Here is a 27,251-nt window from a genome sequence, read left to right as displayed (position 1 = left end):
CGAAGGTGAATTTGGAGATGGTGGGTTTGGTGATGTTTCAACTTTGGAGTTAGTTGATTAGGGTCCATGCGACCATATTCCCCATGCACCCATCAAATATCACCCAGCCTCCTTTTTACGCTATTATCATTCATCATGTCTATTGCTTTATTTTCACTTAATTACTTAGTAGAGTTGCCAAAAATTATGGGTGGATTCGGATTCAGATTATGAGCCCACCAAGCAAACCTTAAATTAGAGTTAAAGTGCCTCGACACTTCTAAAATTATCGAATCAAACCAGCATTTCGCCATATTTAATATCTAATAAACTTAATAAATTAAGCTTCGAAATAATGTTGAAAAAGATTTGAATCCATGACCTTAATGTGGAGAGATTAAAGATGCAGCCACTACACCACAAGGTCCACAATTAAGATTGAATTATTATTATTATTATTTTTTCATTGTCAAATATAATAGAAACATGTTATTCGGCCCAAACTCCATACTATTTCGGCCCGATACTTCGACGACTCCACGGGCTTTAATAGCAGGCTTTTTGGGGAAAAAGTTGATACAAAATTATTCTTTATCTTATACTATCAAATCTTATGTATATATATATGCTTTTGGTTTTGGACCATAATCATGAATGTTTGCATTAATGTTTTTGAGTATAAAATCATAAAGTTTGAAATGTATTATCAGACTGAGTTCAAGTCGGCGTGAGTTTGTTAAACTCACATAAAATCATGCTCCAGGTTCACGAAGAAAAATATGATATATTTTGGATAATCACTGTATGAAATAAATAATTTAGATTTTTTTTTTTTCTAAATAACATGTATTTGTAAGATTAAGAGATGAGAAAAGATGTGGCCAATATACTAAAGGGAAAGGGTGATGCTAAACAGTCACATTATGGACACTCACAAATTACTTAAGTATAAAAAAATTAATTTATTTAACTTATTTTTTAAAATAAAAATAAGATTTAATTATTTTATTATATTCTTTACATTGTAGTTTTTTTTTCTAATTTTTTGTATTTTTTTATTTTTATTAAAAAAATAAAAAAAATAAGTACAATGTAGATAATACAATAAAATAACTTACTCCTATTTTTATTTTAAAAATAAATTGAATAAATTAAAAAATTTCCTATTAAATTAGTTTATGAGTGGCTACAATGTGACTGCATAAATTTATTGAAAGGGAAAAGTGTCAAATATTAATTGTGCCCCATTTTTCATTGACGGAGGAACTAGCTAGAATTTTTAAGGTTTTAAAGTTACCATGAGTTTCAATTTTATATTTATTTTTTAAAATCATAAATTAATGAAATGTCAATATCAACACTTTTTGGAGTGGGGACATGGAGGAGAGGAAGATCCATTGGGTCAAGTGGGAGGACTTGTGTGTCGAAGGAGGCCGAGGGGGGTTAGGTCTTAAGGATCTGGAGTGGTTTAATACAGCCCTCATGGCAAAATGGATGTGGCGCTTGCTATCAGAAAAAGAGTCTTTGTGGGTTAGGGTGATTAAGAAAAGGTACGGGGAGGTAAGGTGGGATGGCAGCGGGCTTATCACTGCCGGGAGGAGGGTGGTTCCGTCGGGTTGGTGGAAGAATGTTCTCGACATTAGCCAGGGGGAGACTGGAAGGTGGTTCAGAGAAAATCTTAACATTTTCACTGGAGAAGGGGACTTGTTCTCGTTTTGGCATGACGTTTGGATTGGGGAGAGACCCCTCAAAGAGCTCTTCCCTAGACTGTTCCGGCTCAGTTCTAACCAGGATGGTTCCATAAAAAATATGGGGTTTTGGGCTGAAGGATCGTGGTGTTGGAATCTGGAGTGGTCTCGGCCTATTTTGGAAAGAGAGCAGGATATGGTCCATTGTCTCCTTTTGGTTATCGATAAAGCTCGTTTATGTGAAGGACAACAGGACAGATGGTGTTGGAAAGGTTGCCAAAGCGGAGCCTTTTCAGTTAAGTCGACTTACAAAGAAATCAGCTCGAGGAATGACAACCATGCAAATCGAGGTTATGAGGAGCTCTGGCAGATGATTTGGAGAGCCCCGGTTCCCCATAAGGTGATCACCACGGTCTGGAAAGCCCTTAGAGGCCGAATGGCCACTTGCGACAATCTTTTGAAGAGACGAGTGGCCATTCAAAGCGCTGATTTGAAGTGTGTGAACTGTAATGTGGAGGATGAGACGGTCGATCATCTGTTTTCCACATGCCGCAATTCCGAGGAGTTATGGAAGGGCTTGCTTCTTTGGCTTGGGAAAAGTTCAGTTTTTCAGGCAACGATTAAAGATCATCTTCTCGCCTTTGTCAACTTGGGGACTAAATAGGATTTTCAGCTTCTCCTTGGGGTCTGGATGTGCACGATTTGGTGCATTTGGAGAGGGAGAAACAACAGCAAGTTTAATCGTGGAAGCTGGAGCAAAGATAAGCTGTTGACAGAGGTTAAAACGAGGCTTTGGAGCTGGAGGCAGGCGTTCAATCTGCAGATTTCTTCACCAAATTTTGGTAGCTGGTTTGGAGCTGTGAAACTCCATGGATAATTCTGGCAGCATCGCTATTTTCTTCCCCCTTGCTTGGTTTCTCTTTTCTTTCTTTGTTCTTGCTTCTTTCTGTGATCTTGTTTCTTTGATGTAGGTACCTCTGGTACCGTTTTCTTCTCCCTATGTTTTAATATATCTCCTTTTCCCTGATCAAAAAAAAAAATATCAACACTTTTTGACTTGTAATAAAAGTATTTAATTACTTATACCTTCAAAATGACTACAAAAACTCATACTTTTATGAATGAGGATATTAAACTTATACTCCCTCCGTCCCATTATTTATGGGACAAATTCCATTTTGGTTGTCCCAACATACATGGGACATTTTTATTTTAAGCAAAAATAAGGGATGGATTAAGCATTAAAATAGTCCCTAATTATCCTTAAATAAATCATAACTCTACTCTCTCTCTCTCTCTTTCTCTCTCTCTCCTTCCCCCTACCAGTCGCCGACTCGCCGCGTGCTTCCCCCTACCAGTCGCCGACTCGCCGCCTGCTTCCCTTCTCTCTTCAAACACCACCGCCCGTCGCCTCCACCGCCACCACCGCCCTCGCGCCCCCCCACCGCCCGGTCGCACCCGCGTCGCCGAAGGAGGGCGGCGCCGCCGACAAGAAGAAGAGGCGCGCCGTTCATCTTCTCCTTCCTCCAGCGCGCCGTTCATCTTCTCCTTCATCCCGCGTCGTCCTTCCACGTCGTCCACGTCCACCGTCCATCTTCTCCTTCCTCCATCGCGCCGCCCTCCTCTAGGGTTCCGATTTGTGGATTCGAGAGGAGGCCGTGGATTTGAGAATATAGGGCTCCGATTTGGGGATTTAATTTTAAAACTTGTTTGGAATTTCTTCGATTTGGTTTCTGCAATTTTGAAACTTGTTTGAAACTTGTTTGGAACTTTGATTTAATTCTGCAATTTCTTCGATTTAATTTTGGTTTCTGCAATTTTGAAACTTGTTTGAAACTTGTTTGAAACTTGCAATTTTGAAACTTGTTTCTGCAATTTTGAAACTTGTTCGATTTAATTTCTTCGATTTAATTTTGGTTTGGTTTCTGCTATGGAGAGAGGGAAGGGAGAGAGAGGACGGGGAGGGGGTGGGGACTGAGAGGAGCCGACGAGGCGGCGCTCGCCGGCGCCGGCGCCGGCGTGTAGCGGTGAGGCAGAGAGGGAGTGTGTGTGACTGTGTGTGTGTTTTAATTAAAATAACACTACACATCTAATTCCCTTAATTCTACTCTTCTTAATCTCCGTGCCCAACAGTGTTTGTCCCATAAATAATGGGACGGAGGGAGTACATTTTATGAAATTGGCTATTCCTATGTCACTTATGAGAATTTTTTTTTTTAAAAAAATATATATATTTTATAACTTGATAAAAATAAAAAAAAATTAAGAAGATATTTTGTGAGCAGAGAGAGTAGTACAAATCGAATACTCACACCCAATAATGAATTAATATTAACGAATGACGATGAACACATTATTAGAGCCAAAAAAATGAAAATGAGAGGAGAAACAAAATCATCGAAAAGAAAAACTCTCTTTGTCTAATAAAAATAATTACTATAATATTTTATATTGAGATGTTCATAATTATATTTCATTTAAATTTTGTTCCACAACAAATCAATGTATATTATTTTTACAATTACAATTTATTTATCTATTTTAATATATATGGCCCATTATTTTAAGAGTCAATATATGGAATGGCCACTTTGCTATAGTAAAAAAAAAATCTGTCCACTCATATAAAAATCTTAAAAAATTAGTCATTTTTATGCAAAAATACAAATTTATCCCTAATAAATAAAATAGTCATTTTGAGCAGTGAATTCGAGTTTTAAACCTTGAATTCACAACTAACGCTATTTCTAACCGTGAATTCACAGTGTTGGTTGTGCATTCGAGTTTTAAAACTTGAATTCACAACTAAAATTAGTTTGATTGTGAATTCGAGTTAAAAAAATAGTTTTGATTGTAAATTCTAGTTCAGTGGATAATTTTTAAATTTTTTATGTGCTGGGTAAAATAGTAAGTGTGATCAATTTTTATTTTTTTTATCTTAGTGTACAATTTTTGCTTTTACTAAATTGAGTCTATTTATTTATTTTAATATTTAAAATATAGTCAATATTTAATTTATAAGATGAAATTACAAATTTAATTGCAATAGTTATTTGGAGTTAAAATGCAAGTGAAAATAGGAAGTGTGCAGCGGAACATAATAAATGGAAAGCAGAGTAGCGTGTCTGAAAAAGACAAAAGGTAGGCCAGTTGCAGCTTCCTAAGCAAAGTCTTGATAGATAACGTCTCAAAATCTTCAATCATAATACCACCTTGGATTGCGCGCAATTCTCTCTCTAGATTATCCTACATTCATACCTACATTTATAGGGACATGCTGCCTCCACATATTCCCAATTTTCCATCCAATTTCCTTTACTTTATATCTCCACCGTTGAGACCTGATTTGCTATGATATAACGTGGAGCCTGCGTTTTGACAACAAAAAACACACTCTATTCACCTAATCTCATCCATCAATACAATAACCAATGTTTTTTCATTTCATTTTCATTTCTAAGTTGATTAAAGTTTCTTTATATTATGCAATATTGAAGTTGAGTATGAGATGTTAAAATGAGTTTATTCAAGAAATCTATCATCACGTTGTTAATGCTCAAAATTTTCTCGTCGTTCATTATGAAGTCCAATGAAATAATATAGGTAACGTAACATTGATATCATTTAACATTGTGTCACAAATTATGCGTAGGACTTACAAGAAAAATGTGCAATTGGACTTGTAGGCTAGGATGAATCTTCAAGGCATGATTAAGGTGGGAGTATAACATGAAACACTTTTAGGACATTAACTTAGATTGATTTGAAAATTAGAACAATAACTTTCGGACTTGTAAAAATAGGACACTAATTATTTTTTAGAGTAAAATAGGACACTAATTAATAAGCGTCGTAAAAATAGGACATTTCTCAGCCGATAATTGGCTAAAAAATGTCCTGCGGATGCAACACTTATTAATTAGTGTCCTATTTTACTCTAAAAAAAAATTAGTGTCCTATTGTTACAAATTCGAAAGTTATTGTCCTAATTTCCAAATCAATCTAAATTACTGTCCTAAAACAACACACTTGAAGTATCAACAATTGAACTAACTTTACCCGATCGATAGACTAATCGGGTGGGCCTAGGCGGGCCCATCACACTCGAAATGGATAATGGATCAAACATAAGTTGGGCTCAATCTGGCCCAACCCAACGATTGCGAAGGACCGAACCTTGGCTGAATTTTTTAAAATTATATGGACCCGGCCCAACCTAGGACCATCTACAAAGTGGGCCTAGGTCGAGCTTCACTTGAGTTTGAAGTGGGCCAACATTGTTTTTTTAAAAAAAATTAATTATTTGTTTATATTTTTATTTATATGTTTATACTTGAATATATATATATATATATATATATATATATATATATATATATGATAGAGTTCTATGGAGTCCATCAAAAATTCGAAGAACGAAGACTAAATCCCGTGCGTCGATCTTGGTATAACCAAGGGTGATGATTCTTCTGGTGAATATTTGATATTTTCGTTAACTGTCATAGATATAGGTAATCGAATCTTTTATTTATGGAATATTAATTTGATGAAGAGTCTGTTACGAATGCATCCACAGAACCTAGTGTTCGTAGAACATACTAATGTTCGTTGATATGTTCGTAAAAAAACAAATGAACATACTAATTTTCGTTGATATGTTCGTAAAAAATAAATGAACATACTAATGTTCGTCGATACTTTCGTAAAAAAATAAATAAACATACTAATGTTCGTCGATATTTTCGTAGGAAAACAAATGAACATAATAATGTTCACATATTATGTTCATTGGTGGATCAGGTCCCAGAATTAGAAGTTTCGGAATTTTCGGGATTTATTCAACATGATCCCAGATTTCAGTGGATTTAATCAACCAATATTTAATTACATGAAAAATCAAATCAGAAAATTATATGAACCGTTAGATTAAGCAAGATCGACGCACATAATTTGGTCTTTGTTCTCTATGTAGGGGAGTGGTCTCCATAGAAGCTAACCCTATATATATATATATATATATATATATATATATATATATATATATATATATATAGCATAATTCAATTTTATTGAATTCATGACATCCCTTCGATTGCGAAAATTTTGTCACAAAAATTGTTACTTTAATTTATAATAGTAGAGTCCACACAATTCACTTACAGTTAAAATGAGACTCTTATATCACTAACAACTTCATTTACATTTTATTAAAGCTTGTGCCGTCCATAACATGACAAATTTTTTATGGACGGAGAAAGTATAAATTAACATTTGAATCCATAGAAAATAGTATATTTTGCACTTTTATATATTTGGTCCTTTTAAAAACAAAATTACAAACCAGACTTTAAAATCATAGTCATTTTCTCATATAGAATTAGGTTCTTTATTAAGTTAAGTTTACTAATCACATGTTTTTATTTTAGAACATAAAATCTAAGGTGGAGCTCGAGTGAGTCTAAGCTGGGCTTGAATTTCAAAAAAAAGCCCAAATAATGGAGTGAGATGGGCCTTACTACTTACGTGCTGAACCGGCCAATATCGGATTCTGGGGACCAAATTGACAAGTCTACCCACAGAAATGTAGATTTAGGAAAGAGATTTTTGTTTTTGTTTAAAAGCAAAGGAAATTGTATACATGTTCCGATGGCAGCAGATTGATTTGGAAGCAACCATGCCTCAAAAGCAATACCTATTTCTCTGCTATGCAGTCTGTCTGGCAACCCCCGTCCATTATTTTTTTTATTTTCAGACATGACACCACCAATATTTGTTCCAAAATTATTTATTGGATAGAGATATATACTGCTCTATTTCCTATTATTGGTATGTTGGATAAAGGCCTTCCACCCCATTCCTTGAATCGCGACAAATTAACATAAGGATAGAATTTTCATAGGTCAAACCCACAACAAATTCAAAATCGAAACAGCTAGAGCTTTTGTCAAATTTTTGAATTAATTAACTGTAGAGAGCTAATAAAAAATTACAAGCAAGAATTTCCACAACCAAACTAATCAAAAGCTAATATAATAAGAGAATATTAATATTAAATTAAAATACGGGAGAGATAATGTCCAAAATTATGATCAGTAAGGCGGCGGCTGATGTCTGGTGGCGGGAGCCCATATGACATCGGTCGGCTGGTAGCTGTACATGGAAGCACCGCCAGACGTCGGGGGCGCGCCGCCACTTCCGCCACCGGAGGTTGTCTTCGGAGAATCATCATGGTCGGCGCCGTCGCGGCCGGAATCTTCTTGGTCGTGATCCATCGGCTGCAGGCGGTGGAACGATGGGTTGCTGAAGTTAGCGGCGACGAGGTAAATGGTCCCGGCGGAGATGAGCGGGCCCACCACGTGGCCCCCGACGACCTGCCCCTGCGGCCCCGCCAGCGACAGCGCGAAGGGGACGGCCCCGGCCGCGGCAGCGGCGGCGGGGGGGAGGATGGTGGCGGAGATGGAGAGGATGTCGAAGCGGCCGTGGAAGGTGACGGTGGCGCCGGGGGTGGTGGAGGGCTGCTTGAGGGTGACGTTGGTGACGGCGCCGTTGCCGTTGAGGAGGCAGAGACCGATGTTCCGCTTGCGGCAGAAGCGGGCGGTGGAGTCAACGATGTCGACGCCGGCGGGGAGCTCGAGGACGTAGGGGCTCATGGCGGGCTCGGAGACGTCGCGCGTGATGATCACGGGGGGCTTCGGCTTGTTCTTGGACCCCGGGGGGCGGCCCCGGGGGCGGCGGACCACCTCGATGGTGCCGCCGTCGCTGCGCTGGGGGAAGGCGAGGGGGTCGTCTTTGGCGGCATTGGGGGTGTGGCTGTCGGCTTCTTGGGAGGCGGGGGCGTAATCGGAGGCGGCGGCGGAGGAGAGGTTGTGGAAGTTGGCGTTGAGGGTTTGGTGGTGGAGTTTGGAGAACATAGTGGTGTGATTGTGATCTTCTTGTTTATCTTCTGCCAATTCTCTCTTCATGATTTTTTATTTTTTGGATTTTGGAATTTTTATATATGTTGGAATATGGGATAGAGATTAGGGGATGGGGGTGATTGGCTGCATGCAATTTGGTAGCATTAAAAAATAGAAGGGGAGAGAGAGCAAGTAGGTTGCAGGGTGAAAAGGAGAGAGAGAGAAAGAGGAGGGAGACGGTGCTGTGAGAAGATGGATATGATAGTGTTGGACTTTTGTATTTATTTTATTATATTTATCTTCTTCTCCTCCAATTTTTTTTTGGTGGATATTCATTAAATGTTTGTACTTTCTTTTCTGTGTCCACACTTGTATTCGGTCATCTTCTTTGAAGTTGCATTTCAGCATTTCTATCTATTGTTTTTATAGATTTTGTACTTTGATTCGTAGCGTTCGATCTCGTACTTTTTATGAGTATTGATTTTTTTTGTAGGTTAAGTAATTAATATAGAATGTCAATGCATAAACTTTTAAAGGTTAATATTAATAATTAAAAAACTGATGCCATTCATGAATTCACAAGGCAAAAGTATAAGAACTTTTTTTGCAAGAAAACTTGGTTAATTGATCATTTCGGAGAATAATGTGTAATTGGACGAGTTGGTTTCGGAGAATTTGATTTTATATTTAGAGTTAGTCGCTGTATGCTTGGAGAAATATTTAATTTACATAAGAAAAAAATAAAGGGTAAATTGCAAAATAAGTCACAAACTTTGTCTCATTTTTCATTTTCACTATCACTTTTAAACCTTTGCAAATAAATACCAATTCTTTTGAATTTTTGTAATTGGGGCTTTCCAAAAATAATTTGTACTTATTTATAAAGGTTTAAAAATAATGTTGAAATTGAAAAATGAGTCAAAGTTCGTGACTTATTTTGTAATTTATCCAAATATAAAATTCATGAAATAGAACTTAGAGACAATTTTTAATGTGGAGGTCAACTAATCTCACTGCAGCTCGCAGGATAAAAGTTTGTTTTATACATTACAAATAGTGCCTTATTTTATATTTTTACATTATAACTACAGTCACGTGTGTGTATATAGGGATGCTTCTGCTGTTAAATTACAAATTAAATACATGATTGATATAATATTGATGGTTTAGTTTTAGTTGCAGCAATTGAGTAACCGCAATTCAAACCATGAACCACCCTAATTTATTCATACATGTATATAAACATGTGTTCGTAATTAGAATATATAAATCTATATTTAAAAAAAAATGAGATCCTATAGTATTATCTTAGGTTATCATAGATTTACTTGTTAACATATAACACATGAGATCGTTTAACGGACTAAGTTAGAATTTCAATAAAACTCTATACATTGGGCATTTACTTTGAAGGATTAGCTTGATAGATAAAAATAATAAGATTAATTCTTTGTTTACTTTGATGGATTGAGACTTTGGGATATCCCAATGCCCTTAATTATTTCTATCATTCTAGTTAGTTTTGTTTGATTCTTATCCCATGAAAAGAGTATGATTGAAGTAATTTTACTCTTAAGGATAAAAATACTCCATCATTCATTTTATCAATCATGCAAAGTAAACGCTCTCACAATGTTTAATATAACAAAAGTATTTATACTTGCAAGTGGTATATTCTATTGCTGAAATTGAATTAGCTCGAATATGATTTGGCTCGATATTATTATCCGTGAATATTCTGGAAGAGCTTAAGTTAGAAAATATATAATGAATGGCTTTTAATTAATATAGGGTTTCAATGAGGGAGTAGAACTATTCCACCAACTAAGCAGAAGGTAAACTTGAATATAGGGTTTAATTTGTCTGCAGATATTGAAAAAGTAAGGCTCCACTTGTTTGTTACACTTACACCCAAAGACGAAAGTTTTGACACGAAGAAAAAATGAAAATCAAAAGGGGTGGCTGGGATGTCCAAACACTGTCTTCCTCTATTTGGATTTTGATATGATAAATATATAGGGATTGGATGGAATAAAAAACCTTTCTCAGCTTATGAACTACAATTCTTTTGTTTTTTAAGTTATAATAGAATTAAATAAACTATAGTATCAGAGAAATCACAAGCCAAGACACGTGTTTTAAGGTCTTGTCAAAATGGCATATGCTTACATGTTCATGGTAATTATTTGCCCTTAGAGTACATAGTATCAATTAAAAATCAACCTTAATATTTAAAAATAAATACGTGAATACACAACCGAATGTACAATAAGGATTTTTGTTCATTTTTTACTTCAGTAGACAGTTTAATAATTTATTAAGAGGTTATATGTTATCAATATTAATTTGTTAATAGTTCTATCTTATTATTAATTTTCGATAGCTGTATATATCGTTAAATACGTGTAATTAAGGTGTACAATAGAGTGACGATGAAACGCAGTCTGTTGGTAAGACGCTTCCCCTCCACCAATAGGTCGGGGGTTCGAGTCACCTTAGGAGCTAGAGTGTGAGTGGGTTTTTTCCTTTCTTTGGTTGTAACAATTTTTTTTTTAAAAAAAGGTGTACAATATAGTTATAACATATTCTAATATTTTATTTGTGCTTTATAAATTTAAAGGCACAATGAATTTATACAGATTTATGTGATTTTCAATTCCATACTAAATCTATGACCTTATATGTAACACTAATCTTAATTATAACATATATTAATGTATTATCGATTAAAGTGACCTAATATCAATTAAAGCGACATTATTGGATAGTTTAATTATCAATGATATTTTATAAATTAAAATTTTATTTATAATTTTGACATATTATATCAAATAACAAATTATATTTTACAGATATTTTAATAATTTTTTACCCAACATGATATTAATATAACATATGATAAAAGATATATTCATCAAACAATCACACTTTGTCTTATACTACATACCACTCTAAATATTAAAAAAAGAGAACATTTTGAAGATGTTGTTCGAAAACATCATCAATGATAATAATATTAGTAATATATCTGTTATATATTAGAGTACAATAATTGTGAAAAACTTCAAATATGGGAACATAAGTATTTTTAGCAAATAATAACTTCATAATTTACTTTTCTATATCCATAATCTTTTCTAAATTAGTTATACGCGGCCGTGTGTTGCCTGTGTCGTACTCAATCTACGGAGTGAATAAATTCATATGCGTGGTTTCATATGATACGTACACTAAAACAAAATTTCCCGCTCGCCTACTTTGACTAGAGTTGTATGGCACGCACCACTACTACCCCGACCCCACCCTCTTTTATTTTGTCCTATAATAAATTATTGCATATATATGCAAAGATTTATACACGCACACACGCATCCACGGAGCCCAATTCAAGCGATAAAATTAAGACATTAAAATTCATTTTACAAGAATTTATTAGTTTAATATCTGCAATTTATTAGTTTAATATCGAATGGATTGTAGTTTTATTTAGAAAATGAATGATGAATTGCATAGTTGAATATTTTAATCATCATTATTAAAATATCTTTAATCACACACTTTTAATGAGATATAAATAAAGTAAAACTAGCTCGAATAATAGAAATTACCAAGGGTATTCGTATATTCCAAAGCTCCACTCTATATCTATATATAATATAATAGAAGAGTTTTTTTGCTTCCAAATTTTCTCTCCCCTCCTAATATTTTCCACATTTTCTCTGTTCTTTTTAGAAAATTGTTAACTTTGATTCATATAAAAATATTTGTTAAATTAAATATTACGAGAATATCTTTAATTCCATGTAAATATTATAAAAAATTAATAAGTTATAATTATTTACAGTGTCAAAATTAATTTTTGTTCTCTCATTTATCTATAATGTTGAATATCATATTCTTTTTTCATTTTGCTTTCATTTATTGCTGAAAAAAATAAGTAGATGTCATTTTTTTCATTTCAAAAAAGTTGAATGATTGTTTAATTATAATTATTTCAAATTTAAATATTTTTAAATTATAATAGTTGTTAATGCAATCAAAGAGAAAAAAAAAATTGTATTAATTTTAATATGAATTTGTAAAAAAAAATAGTTATATATATCTTAAAATTAGAACTTAAAATATTATATAGATTTATTTAAGTGGAAATTATTACATATAGCCATTTTTCATAAAAATGTAAGTTATATAGCCCTAGTTTGTAATACATAAGTTATATATCCATTTTAGGTTTAAAAAATAAAACATGTTATAGATTTTTAAGCCTAAAATAGCTATATAACTTATGTATTATAAAACTAACGATTTATTTATTTATTTATATAAACATATATGTCGTTATATATATATATATTTTTTATTCATATTTTTCTTGATTTTTTAATTAAGTTAGGGCTATTTAAATATGAACTTTAATAATAATAATATAGTTTGAACCTTTTAGATCTCAAAATTATTATATTAAATGACGATTATTAATTGTGTTATACTAATGGTTTAGTGTTCTTTGCTCAAAATGAGATTGGCTTAAATTATTTTGTTTACAATCTATAAATTTAATTATTATTATTATTATTATTATTATTATTATTATTATTATTATTATTATTATTATTATTATTATTATTATTATTATTATTATTATTATTATTATACAATAATCATTAGATTTAATATTATACTCCCTTTGTCCACAAAAGAACTTCCTACCTATTTTTGGACTGTACCCCACCACTTATAATCCTCTTACTTTTCACTTTTCACAACTCCCAATATTAATTATAACACTTTTTCACCACTCCCAATACACTCAACTACCTTTTATCCACTCTCAATACACTCAACAATATTTTTTCTTAAAACTCGTGCCACTCCCTCCTAGGAAGTTCTTTCATGGACGGAGGGAGTATTTATTAAGTCAATAATGTTGTTATTTTATATTATTTTAAATCAAATACTATAACATATATTTTTTTTATTACCAATTAATCTAACTAATAAATAATACTTCATCCGTCCACGAAAGAACTTCCTATCTTCCCTTTTTGGGACGTCCACAAAAGAACTTCCTACCTATTTTTGGACTATACCCCATCACTTATAATCCTCTTACTTTTCACTTTTCACAACTCCCAATATTAATTATAACACATTTTCACCACTCTCAATACACTCAACTACCTTTTATCCACTCTTAATACACTCAACAATATTTTTTCTTAAAACTTGTGTCACTCCCTCCTAGGAAGTTCTTTCATGGACGGATGGAGTAACATTTTGATATTTTTACATAATTTAAAAATTTAAAAATAAATAAATATTGTGGCTCGTGCATCGCACGGGAGGGCATATATACTAGTTATCTTAGTAAACAAGAGATTAACCTTATTATTTTTATCTATCAAGGTTAATCCTCCAAAGTAAGTGCTCCCTCATTTAATTGCTTTGAAGTGTAGAGTATGGTTTAAATCACTTTACATTATAATTCTAAGCATTTGAACTAGGCTGAAATGCAACCATCTAAAATATATGCATATGTACTCGTTCAAACTTAATTAAAAAGTAATTTTTAAACACTTTCTCGCCTTAAATACGTGACAATTAAGGATGTCAATCCAGATCTGAAACTCATACGATAGCTCGAATAGGCTGATAATTCAAGAGATTTAGGGTTGAAAAGTTTTAGCTCGATAAAATTTCAAACCAAACAGCCCGTAATTGAATAGCCTAACAATCCAATGGGGTTGACATGATAATAGCCCAAAAACAAAGAGTTTGCCTGGCATATATGAAAAATTTCTCATTATTTGATTTTCCAACTTCATTGCTTTGCTTCTGAAAGTTAGTTAATAAGATTCTTTCTTTTCAAGGTTTATGCAATTCATGTTGATTCAATATTCTAAAATTATACCCACCATTTCACATTTTAATTCAACTAAATCCTATTTACTGTAGTTAAATGAAAGGGGTTAATGCCGCTAATTAAATACCATAACTATTTTCATTTTTCGCGTTTTGCATCAGTTCCAGAAAATCTGCCATATGATACCCCAACTAAGCCTTGAAGCGTTTTTGCACTCTGAAAATTTCCGGCAAAATTGTAGCTGACTTGGCAGCCGAAAATGTCTACGTGTACATAACTTTCGATAGTCAAAACTTCGTCGTTTTGGTTCATGTTTCTTTTCAATAATTAAGCACGAAACGACGTCGCTTGCTGAAATTCAATTCAGGCCACCAATTAAGAGGGGGACGACGTCGTTATGCTGTTGTTGTTCATCCGAGGGCATTGGGCGGCTTCTCGCCTAAGTTCAGAGAGGAGAAAACATGGCGGCACTATAGCTCGAGATACGAGCAGCGGTGGCCGGGGTTGACCAGTGGAAAGCCAAAACGGAGGGGTGGTTAGGGTTAGACGGTGGCGAAAACTCTATGGTTGTGCGGTCGCCGGTAATTGAAGTAGGATGGATGGAATTTGGGGATCTAGGGTTTTCTTTTGGGGCTGAAAGAAAGATAGATGTGAGGGGGGCGATCTCGCCGGGTTGTTAGAGGGAGTCAACGGCGGCTCATTTCTGCCGCCGCCGCTACTGGAGGAGGTGCTCTAGTTGAGATTCCTCCACCGATTACAATTTCCATTGACAACAATGATCTTCCTCCTTGGACTTTGATTTAGCATTTGAGTCGGTGTTTTTGTTTGTGTAAGTCGGATCTAGTGAGCGGCAACTGATCGAGGGCTTCGTGTCTCACCGGTATTCGGAGAGTGATCGAGGGTTAAAATTCACAGGCTCGGCGACGGCGGCTCAACCGTCGTTTCGTCCGAAGCAGGGAATGGTAGATTCAGAGAGTGAGATGAAATAGAGTATAGGGGTGGCGGTCTATCAACTGCCGTCGCCAGGAACAGAGGGTGGCAGTGGTCCGCTGCCGTCTGAAAAGAAGGGAGATGGGGGAGATCGGATGGTGTGTTTTGTCGGCGGTGACCGTGGCAGGTGCTGTGGTCGCCGGGAATGGAGCGGAGAAATTAGGGATTTAGGTTGATGGAGATGAAGAATGACACATCATTTCATAAACAAATAAAAAATTCATGTAATGGACACGTCATCCAATTTAAGTCATGTCATTTAAAATATTGACACGTAGATATAGTTAGTTCGCCAGATGCAAAAACCGCTTAATAGCTTAGTTGGAGTATCATGTGGTAGAATTTCTAAATTTGATGCAAAACGTGAAAATAAGAATAGTTAGGGTATTTAGCGGCATTAACCTCTAAATGAAATTGTTTTTCTTTGACTTTATTTTAAAAATCTAATTCTTTCTCCGCCGTTGGCACGAGGCGGAGGCCCCAATTCGACGTCGCCGATAAGATCCCAAATTCGACGTCACTTCACATGATGACCCTCACTGAGCTTGTTGGAATTCTTTGCGTCAATGCCTCGTTTATCTACCTGCTAGGGTTTTTTAGGCATCGATTTCATGCAGTTTTTTACCGCGTTCGATGAAATTCTTATGTATTCTCTAGATTTGAGGCTCGAGGACTGCCTTAGGACGGCGAAGATACGCCACAAGGCAATGCAATGGCTGACGGGAAAAGGGCGACGAGAGGAGAGAGAGAGAGAGGACTCGATGGATTTAATGGGAGGAGAGAGCCTCTCCTAAAGCTTCTCAATTCGGGAGACAGTGGAGTCGGAGAAGACGGCGAATGGCGATAATTAAGTGGGGTTGAAGTTGGGAGAGAGAAAGGCTGCCGTGACAACACCGCAGCACCGCTTCCTCAATAAGCTCCACTTCCCCCTCGACCAGCCCAACACCCCCGACCTCAGCAACACAAGTATCCCATCAGGCACCATTAGCTCTGCCTTCTTGAAGTCGAATTTGAGCCACATAAACACTAGTACACTTAGGGGTGAGCAAAACTGGATCAAAACCGATGAATCGGACCGAACCGATCGGTTTTTTCCGTTCGGACCGATTTTGGTCTAGTGATTGGTCCGGTCCGGTCCAAATTATAGTCGGTTCGGTTTCGGTCCAGAGGAGGGCAAAACCGATGAAAATCGGACCAAACCGAATATATATGTATTCAATATATATTTATTATTTTTATTAATATTATTAATTATTTCTAATATTCTAAAACTCAGAAACCCTAATTCATATTGGGGGAAAATGAAAAATTGTATCTCCCTGCCTCCCTGCCTCTCGGTTCACCCCTGTACCCTATTTCCTATTGGGGAAAAATTAAAAAAATGTGTTTTTTTTGTTTATTTCGCAAATTGTCCAAAATTTCAGTTTTGGACCGAACCGGACCGAGAACTGACGACAGTTTCGGTCCAGTTCCGGTTCGGTCCCAGTGTTTACGTCGGTCCGATTCGATCCTAAAATTTTTAGAAATTCGGTCCTCGGTTTTGTCGGTCCGGTCTGGACCGACTGCTCACCCCTAAGTACACTATTGCTTGCTGCTCGCTGCCTATGCAGGTGGTGGTGGAGACGGCTAAGAAAGTCGAACAGAGAAAGAGTGATAACTGGGGATAAAATTAAGGTCCCCCTATTTATAGTCTAGTTAATTAGGTAATTAACTTAATGTTAAGTAAATGTTAATTTTAACATAAAATAGAAATGTGTCTCGTTATTTAGGACACCAACAAGGGAAAGTGTGTCTTAAATAATAGGATGAAGGGTGTATATAACTCTTTAAAAATAGCTGAAATTTTAAAAAATAAGCAAACAACAGGAGTTAACCCCAACTTCGTTGTTAATACACTTTCCCACTGCACCACAACCATGTTTTTTATCTTATCAAAATAAATTTTATATATGTTTATCCATGCGGGTCAAAAAAGTAAATTCGGTTGACCCATGACCTGATCTCATACATGAGACTGATCTCATGTACATATTTGTGATTATGTAACTGAATATATATTTATAATGAATTAATCAAGCTGTGAATGCGCAGTCTGTTGGTAAAATATTTTTCCTTCAGTCAATAGATCGGGGGTTCAAGTCACCTAAAGGATTAGAGTGTGAGTGTGTTTTTCCTTTTTTTGGATAATAACAATTAAAAAAAAATCAATTAAGCTACAACCAAATTAGTATAAATTAGACCAAATAATTAACCAAACAAATGAAATATTGACTAATTGGATACTGATATATATTTATAGTTAGTTTATTATTTAAGTTTAGTCTAGTAATGGAATATTTAATTCAGATAAATTGCCTATTTTATGGACCACAATTTTCGTAAAATGATGGAAACGGCAAAAGACCGTATTTTTAGTGGATAAAAAAAGTGCTTGTTTTATCTATGAAAAATTTGTCACAATTTTTTTTCAATTCATTCACAAAAAAATTGTTACTTTCGTTTATAGTAGTACTATAGTAGGGTTCATATAACTTCACTTACATTTAAAATGAAATCCTTACTCCACTAATAATTATATGTACTTTTTGTTCAAACTTGTATCGGTCAGCGTGTATGGCAAATTTTTTATGGACAAGATAGTAGTATCTTTTATCTTTATTAGTATTAGGTAAAACAGACTAATTTTGAAGTTGGCTCTAAAATTAGTCTCTTTCGTATTAATGTTTTGTAAAACTTAATGTTCACCTAGTCAAATCATATATATTCCTCCCATTTTTGGGAATTGACAAATGATTCAAGTGGCAATTAGTTTAGATTCTGTTATGAACACTTAAAAACAATTGAAAATGCTACAGGTTTAAATTCTTGCAATATAGTTGTACGGTGTGTTTATTTTTTATCACTTTAAATGCAGAAATAATATAATGAGGTATAAACTTATCACTTAAAGTGATGACCATATTTATTCTATCTTATTTGGTTTGAAGGATAATATATTTATCAACTTTTTATAAAGTGGTATAAAATTATATCATCCTCTCTTAGGTATAAAATTATCCATTTCCCAAGTGATAAGGGGCTGCCCGAAAAATTATACAATCTGTCTGAATTTATTTATACATCAAAGCAAACAGGATATAAAGTGGAAGAATTGTCTCATTTGTGTTATGTAATCATGTGTATTGGGAAGCAAACACGACGATTCACGGCCTCGCCCAATTAGCTTGTTCTTGTCAGGATTGTGTTACCTGGACAACGAACTTCCCTAAATGGCTTAGGGATATTGCTTTCACTACAAAAAAAAATTCTACTAGTGACATGAGACTTGGTAGCTATCATGTGTGATAAAAATTAGTGACATTTGATGGAGTAGCTAATCACTAATAGCTACACATTCAAATGTCACCAATTTTTGTGACAAATATAATAGCTACCAAACCTCATGTCACTAGTGGAAACTTTTTTTGTAGTGTTTGGAGGATTGCTCCTAATTTATATTATTTGGATCCCGCTTCAAAAAAAAAAATGATAAATGTAACTTATCTCTCCCTTATACCTCAAAGCAAACACACCCCTAACATAGATAGACGAAAGTTTTTGAATATTAGGATAACTAAATCCCTTGTAGGATAACTCATAATCTCTCAATTGTAGGACTGCAACTTTACCAATTCAACAATTAAGGGCTATATTAATAAAAGTTATATCTCCTTTGGATAAAAAAACTATCTTAAATAAATAAACTCTTATTTAAATTAGAGTACGTTATTGGCGCCTAAATATACGAACTTTGGACCCATTTTGATTTTTTCATTATCTTTGAAAATTATCAAAAAATACACGAACTTTGACTCATTTTTTTTTCACGAACATTGAAATTATCAAAAAATACACGAACTTTGGCTCATTTTGTTTTTTCCCACGAAATATATTGTTATAAAAAGGATCCAAATAAAACTTTTATTTTATTTTTTTCAAAACGTCGTCGTTTCGATTACGAATTATATTTTAAAATTTAATAAAAGAAAAATCCATGTCACCCATGAGTAATTGTCATCTATCATGAATTAATTAAGTAAGCTAACTAATTAATTATAAAAGAATTATTTGAATTTTATAACAATATATTTCGTGGAAAAAAATAAAATGAGCCAAAGTTTGTGTTTTTTTTTGACAATTCTCAAAGTTTGTGTATCTCAAATTATTTGAAGTGCGTTCAACTCCCTGGATCGGAATGGGGCACGAGTTTGTATATTATCTCATATAGTCATTGATCGCACTACTTTTGACTCCTTCTAGTAGCATTTTAAATTTGTACATGAATTTAAGCAAGTTCAAATATATATATATATATATATATATATATATATATATATATATATATATATATATATATAGGGTGTGGTTCTAGAGAGAACTACATTATTTGTGAGAACGGAAGAACCATCAAATCTAATGCATCCACTGTAAAAATTAATGCATTCGCTGTTAAAATTAATGCACTAAAAAAATTAAAAAAAAATGCTCCCTTCAGGATTCGAACCCAGGATCTGCATTCATCCAACAAGATGATGCATCCACCGTAGATCTTGATGATCGAATGGCTGAAAATGGTTCTCCGGTCTTCTTTTATTTATGGTTCTTTCTTGAACCTCTCCCTATATATATATATATATATATATATATATATATATAGGGGTGGGCTACCATGAGAGCACATCTTAAAATAAGAAATAAGAGCAATTTTTAATGTATGAATTTTATGTAGAGCACGTAAGAATTCGCTGTATAAAGGTATGAATTGTGGAAAAAAAAAATTTGCTACCTTTGGGATTCGAACTCAGGACCATAAATCCATCCAACATGATTACGAATCAACCGTAGATCTTGATGATCTAAGGGCTGAAAATGATTCTTATTTTATATCTTAATAAATGCTCTTATTTTAGCCCTTCCCTATATATATATATATATATATATATATATATATATATGAAATCATCCTTCAAAATCGCAAATCGTGTTCCATTTAATCCTACTTCTTAAGTTTCATTTGTGATCTATTTAGATTACAGGAAAAAATAAATTGAGAAAATAATATTCAACATGATGTTATATGGAGTATTACATATATAAATTCAAGTTCACCCAACGTCCTCAAAAATGCAATTTAAAATAAAAAATATATGTAAAAAATTATTCAAATAGAATCAGAAAAAAAAAAAAAAAATTCAAAACCCATAAAGTCAGTTAAATTCTTTGAATGCTTGATTTCAACAATAAATGTGCATAATGACATGGGCATCCGTAATATGTGGTGTGGGTCTCTAATTTCTCAAGTCGTTGAAGACACCAAATTTTGGATCTAAAATAGTAAGATCCAAATTGAATAGGATATGTTGACATTTATTTGACAAGTCTATCTATGTGGGATATTGGTTAATTATTCTTTGCAAGATAGATGTTTAGTAAAAGTTGCATTAGTTTCCCTAAAAAAAGCTATGCATTAATTATGGTTGATCTAAGATAATTTGAGCACTCATAATCAAGATAGATGTTTAGTAAAAGTTGCATTGGTTTCCCTAAAAAAGCTATGCATTAATTATGGTTGATCTAAGATAATTTGAGCACTCATAATCAGATAATTTTGTTAATGACTAAATCATTCAATCTTTGATCCTTAACAAATTTACCAAATAAGAAAACTTGCAAGTTGATCCAAGCAAACTTAGCAATGATGATCTAAAGCTCACGCGTCACGTCTGACTTTTTGACAATAAAAAGACAAATGAAAAGGCATCCATTCGAATGCTTTCCTTTTAGACCAAGGGTTGCTACTTAGTGGATGTTTGGTTCAAGTAGAGGAATGAAAAGAGAATGAAATCAAATAAAGGAGTGGAATGGTAACAATAATCATTACTTTTATTGATTGTTTGATTTAACAATGGAAATGAATCATGAGTAAGAGATTCTCTTTCTTTTATTTCCCCTCTATTTTGAGGAGTAACAAATTGGGTGATTGAGTTACCCTCAAGTAAGGGTAATTATTAACTCATTACGCAAACCAAACAACAAGTAATGGATTCAAATTGAATCCATTTCCAATTTCTAAACACACCCAACCAAACATGGGCTTAGACTCTATTTTCTTTAAATTTTTATTATTTTTTGTTTTTTATATTGTTAGAGCTTGTAAATGTTACTTGGATCTATAATTTATTATTTTTTTGTTTTTTATATTATTAGGTAAACCTTCATGTAAAATGTGCTAAGTTCTCAGCTCATCTCATAGCTGGATATATATGCATTTAATCTCACCTGCATGTAACTGCATAATATTCATGCTCGTTGTGTATGTAATAAGGTTCAGTATTGTAGAGGGAGAGAGAGAGTCTACAATTGAGAGTTAGGCGTAGCCATGGTTGGAGCTCGAAGCTCTATGTTGCAATTTCTTATTCTCTGGAGTTAAATAAGATTTCAATTGCTCTTCTCCGTGGACGTAGGTCATTTGTGGCAGAATCACGTAAATCATGTGCATGGTGTTAAGTTCTTTTCATTTCTGTTGATAATCATAGAATTAATCTTAATAGCTATTGTCATTGCTTAATTGAAATCAAGACTTCATGTCTTTACAATAACATAAAAATCTTATATGAGAGTAAAAATATTAGTACTACTTAAATTGGGCTAACGAAGCCTTGGTCTAGTGGCAAAGTTGAAGCACCCAAAGACTCTCATTTGTGAGAGGTATTGGGTTCAATCCCGCATGCGTACGGATACCTCTTTTAATTTTAATTCAAAAAAATATCACCATGCTGAAGATGTTATTTTTTCATAGAAAAGAAATTGTTTTAATAATGAGCTGTGAATAGTTAAAGTTTGAATTACAATTGTATAACATCAAAGCCTTCTTTCATTTTCAATTTCCTTTCTGGTGAATGAATTTTGAAGATTGTGTAGCAGTGGATCTAATATGAAAATTTTGACCTGAGATATACCTCTTCTTCTTTCTTTTTTTTTTGATAAATTAATAATTATGTTAAACCTTAACCTTATATATCAACCAGTCTATCGTTGGGCCAATATACATTACAACCCTCTTTCATTTATATTGTACTCCCTAATTCTCAATCGACATGACTTATTTCTTTTTGTCACGTCTATTTAAGAGATTCAAATTATAGTGTAAAGTTAGGTGAGCTCATATGTAATATAATGTAATGTAAAATTATTAATAGAAAGGAAACATACCAAATCAGGTGGAATATTTTAAAAGAAATATAGACCAAGTCAAATGAAACAAATAAGATATTGCATCAGACATACAAATCCTTTAAAATAGTTCTAACCTAGTAAAAAATCACATTTTATCTATAGTTTTTTTACCTGTAATAGATTTGTGCGTTTTCATTCTCTTCCAATAACATTTTTACATGGATGTATTATACATGCTCAAAAGCTACGAAGTATGCCCCTCAAGAAGTCATATTGTAATAAATTGATGGCCTATTACAATAAAAGTTCGGGTCGCTCCAACTCAGTCCAAACCTGACTCAAAATCTAACTCAAACTCAAATTTGTGACTCATTATATATATAAAAGTGGTGGTTGTTATAAATAAAAATGATAATTATTGTGAATAAAGTTGGTAGTTGTTGTGAATAAAGGAGTAGTATTGATGAATAAAAGTAAAAGCGTATTTGAAATAAAAATAATAGATCTTGTGCTTGAAGATAACAATTGTTATAAATAAAAATTACAGTTACTATTCTACATAAAAGTAACAGTGTTTCAATTAAATGTGACTATTCTTATTATTAAAAGTGACAATTGTAAAATTAATAGTTGTTCTTAATAAAGGTAATTGATTAATAAAAGTGATAATTCCTGCATACCAAGTGATTTGTTCTTTTAGTACAATAAATTTAGCAGCAAATGCATTTTTTTCTTGATTTAGTATACACATATTCCCTCTAACTCTGTATCTCATGCCTAGATTCGAACACACTATTAAACTCATTATTCTTATTGTAAAATTGTGCTCTTAGTTGAATAACTACCCTAAAAACTCTTCGCCTTTTGTAAAAGTTAGGTGTTAGAATTAGAAGGTAATCAACAAGTAAGCTATAAATTCGTAGTCTGAAAACTGAAAAATTATATATGGGTGCAACCGTAAAAATTGCTTTAATGGTCACAGTCGCGTAACACATGGATCGGTCTAACGAAACTGATTGATCAAGCTGACTTGCAGCTTTAAAAATAAGGAATCCCAAATTAGTGGACTATTTTGTAAACCAGGACTGTGGGCGTAGGAGTATTCTACGAACCGCATAAAACTACTTGTGTTCTTTATTTCTGTATTTACATTTCTGTTTTGATATAATTGTTTAAACTGCATTGCAAACTGACCTCACACATTACCATCAGCACAAGCTTCGCAAACGGTCATTCAACATATTTAATCAGACTGACTCAAGTCATTGATTTTAACCTAAACTTTGACTAAGCTGAAAGATAACTTAAAATATTTTCTAAAAGTGAGTTAACCAACCACTACATTCTGTGTCTCAGTTATTAGTCAACTGATCAACTTACAAGCAGTCAGTAGGATTGCTAACTGAATTTAAGTTAAAATAGTTTTATTTGGATATCAGTTAGATTAATGTCAGCTAGCTTATCAGTATCAACTAGCTAACTCATTATCACCTGAGATTGTTTGGAACACAATCACTCTTAAAAACGAAGAGAAATCGCAATTGGTGTGTCCCCTCCCCACACATACCAGTACATACTCGCTCGAGACCAACATAACGTCTTATTGCCGTCATGGAGCGAGAAGATGAGGACCCACTCATGGCACAAGAAGACAATCCAATTGATTTTGGTAACATTAGTGAGGGCAATGATGGCAATTTAGGAACGGATGAACGTTCCCAAAGGCCTGTGGCAAAGAAAGATCGAGCACTCCGTTCCAATTGTTCATCGCCTACTTCAACAAAATTAAAGTTGTTGATCCAATTGGCGAATATCCCATTACCAAGTCGGGGAATGAATATTTCACATATCAATAGTTAGTTTGTGTTTGGCCCGTTTCTTGATGTTGTTTTCTTTATCCTCTAGATGTAGTCACTTTTGGGCTACATCTATGTATGGTTCCGAATCTTCCGATTTATCTGATTTATGTTTTTCTCTGTGGTTTCTGTTTGGCGTTGTCACTTTTGGGCAACGTCATGTATGAGATATTGATTGATGCTTATTTACAGGTTGGAGGTCTGTCTAACCCCTCACCCTTCGAGTGTTCTTTTATATATAAAAAAAATGCCGACACATACCTCGAAGCATGCTCCATCCAAAGATAAATATAAATAAATTCAACCTAATTTGAAGCCTGGCGAAAATTTAGGTACATATGAAGTATCTTTTTGTTTAAATATAATTATATTATTGCTAGGAAAATAATGACTAAATTTGTTGCTACCGAATCACTTGCTTTTCAATTTGCCAATAGCATGCGTTTTGAAGATAATATTATAACTGCATAATCTTAGTGCTAAAAAATATCATGTACAACCATGACTAGGACTATTGTTTGATTAGCTAAGAGATACTATAAAATAAACCTACAAATTATGTTGTCTAAATTTTCGCGTGGAACTTTTATTTGTTGTGATAGTTGGACATGTGATTGGCAAATAAATTCTTATATTTGTATAATCGTTAACTTGATTGATCTAACTTAAAAGGTGAACAAACATATTTTATATTTTTAAGAATTTTGCTGAATTAAGCCAACTAGGAAAGTTGTAGAATTGTTGCGTGATATACAAAAATTGCATAGGACATGGCAAAAATTTGCTAGACAAAAATTGGATATAATAAATATTTTAACATAGATATATGCATTAGGTGGAATTCCACTTATGAGATGTTGCAATCTACGTTTGAATTTTTAAAGATTTATTGGTTGAATTTTTTTAACATCGAAATAAATAACACGATTTTATTATCTTCTTATTGTATGAATGTTACAATTTAGCATAATTGCTTCAAAATTTTCAAACTATAATCAATGAATTATCTAGCATTTATCATCCTACTTGTTCGTGTGTTTTATACATTGTAGCTAGATTATAGGGGTGAGCAGCGGGTCGGATCCAGACCGATCCGTTGGGTTTGTTGGACCGAAATTTTTGAAATGTTAGACCGACCTGGACCTATTCCTGTCTGTGGACCGACTCGGGACCGGACCGAACCTGAGCAACAGGTACGGTTAGGTTCAGGTCCGACCTGCCGATAATCTAATTTTTTTTTCATGTTTTGCACATACTTTCTCTTAATTTTGTTCATCCATCTCCCATTTCCATTATCATAGCCCTTTATATATTTTTTTATTACAATTAGAAATCAAATATTACATGTTGTAACCAAAGTATAGAGTTTATTGGATGACAAAAGCGGATTTTAACCCTCACTTTCTAGTAACATTGTGTTTATGGCCATGGACTAACTCAGAAGAATGTGAGTAAAAAATATTGGCTAAACTGGAGGCCGTAAATGATTTTTTAGAAACATTTTTAATCAGTTTCTAGATTTACACACTTAGGGGATAGACGTGGGCTCACTTAGAAATTTTAATTTTAATTTTATTAATACTATTATAAATATTAAATATATAAAATAAATAATTAATTTATACATGTATGGGTCGGTCCGGATTCGGCGGGTTCGATCGGGTTTCGACCCGAACCGACCCAAAAAATTTCGATCCTAGAAATTGGACTCGGCCCGGACCGAACCCCCCCGTCGGTCTGGGTGGGTTCGGTTTGGGTTTGCTAACCCCTACTAGATTGCATGTCAATTTAATGCTTGTAGTCAAAAATCAAATTTAACTAATGTTATAAATGTATGGTTATTGGTTAAAATATTTTAGAGAGATTCCTACAGTTTTTTATTGCAAAATCTTTACTAATCTTTAAATATGAAGGTGTTTGTGGGTGTAAACACAAATTTTTGTATTTCAAAGAAAATACAAAATGTGCTAAATTGATATGAATTTATGCGGGTTGCGATCTCCATCTTATCCTCTGATTCATCTCTTCCATTTGATTCTCGAACAGTCTTGAAGGTTCTTTGAAATGATTTTATTTGATAACCTCAATACAAAATACTCAAGTCATGGTTTTGAATTGAACGTTGAACTTTGTTTGATTTGATTTGATCAAGAATGTTCTTAATTAAAACTTGTAAGAACGCTTTGAAGATGTTGAACTTAGTTTGATTTGATTTGATTTGAACTTGGCTTGATTCATGTTAATTTATACAAAGAAAGCCTTTGGATGGTGGAGAACGCCCTTGAAAATTTGAAAAACGTCTTTGATAACTCGAAGAACGCCTTGAATACTTAAGAGTTCTTCGAAGATTTAAAGAATGCTTGAATACTTGAAGAGAAAGAGAATTCCCTCCTCTATGTCTTCAACTTATGCCTCCTCACCCCTATACCTATATTTATAGGTGTAGCTTGAAGGCATTTGGTGGGCTTGGGCCATTTTGATAGGCTTTAGGGCTTAGGTGGAAATGGCACTTGTCTCTCTCATTGACTAATAAAATCAATATATTAAATACGGAGTACAAGTTATATATCTATTTAATTTTGAGATAAAATATTATTTAACAAAATAGAAAATATAATTAAATATTTTTTTCTTCTTTTTTGAAGTTGTAATTTGAAATTTAAGTTATAGTTGCCTTATGTAATTGACAAGTTGTAAATTTGTAGTGCAATTTGTAAGTAAATCATTGCAAGTTTTATACTTGACTTATGTTTATACACAAATC

General features: G+C 33.6%; 1 protein-coding gene across 1 annotated transcript; it reads right to left on the bottom strand.

Moving 5' to 3' along the window:
• Positions 1 to 7,606: 7,606 nt before the first annotated feature.
• LOC131010583 (AT-hook motif nuclear-localized protein 28) lies at positions 7,607 to 9,004 on the bottom strand. Its single transcript, XM_057938169.1, has one exon. The coding sequence runs from the start codon at positions 8,627 to 8,629 to the stop codon at positions 7,757 to 7,759; it is 873 nt and encodes a 290-aa protein (XP_057794152.1). The 5' UTR covers positions 8,630 to 9,004; the 3' UTR covers positions 7,607 to 7,756.
• Positions 9,005 to 27,251: the final 18,247 nt, after the last annotated feature.

The sequence above is a fragment of the Salvia miltiorrhiza genome, chromosome 2 (genome assembly GCF_028751815.1).
Source record: "Salvia miltiorrhiza cultivar Shanhuang (shh) chromosome 2, IMPLAD_Smil_shh, whole genome shotgun sequence".
In the NCBI taxonomy this organism is placed as follows: Eukaryota; Viridiplantae; Streptophyta; class Magnoliopsida; order Lamiales; family Lamiaceae; genus Salvia; species Salvia miltiorrhiza.
Note: the sequence above shows the minus strand (reverse complement) of the source record. Positions and strands in the feature narration are given on the sequence as shown.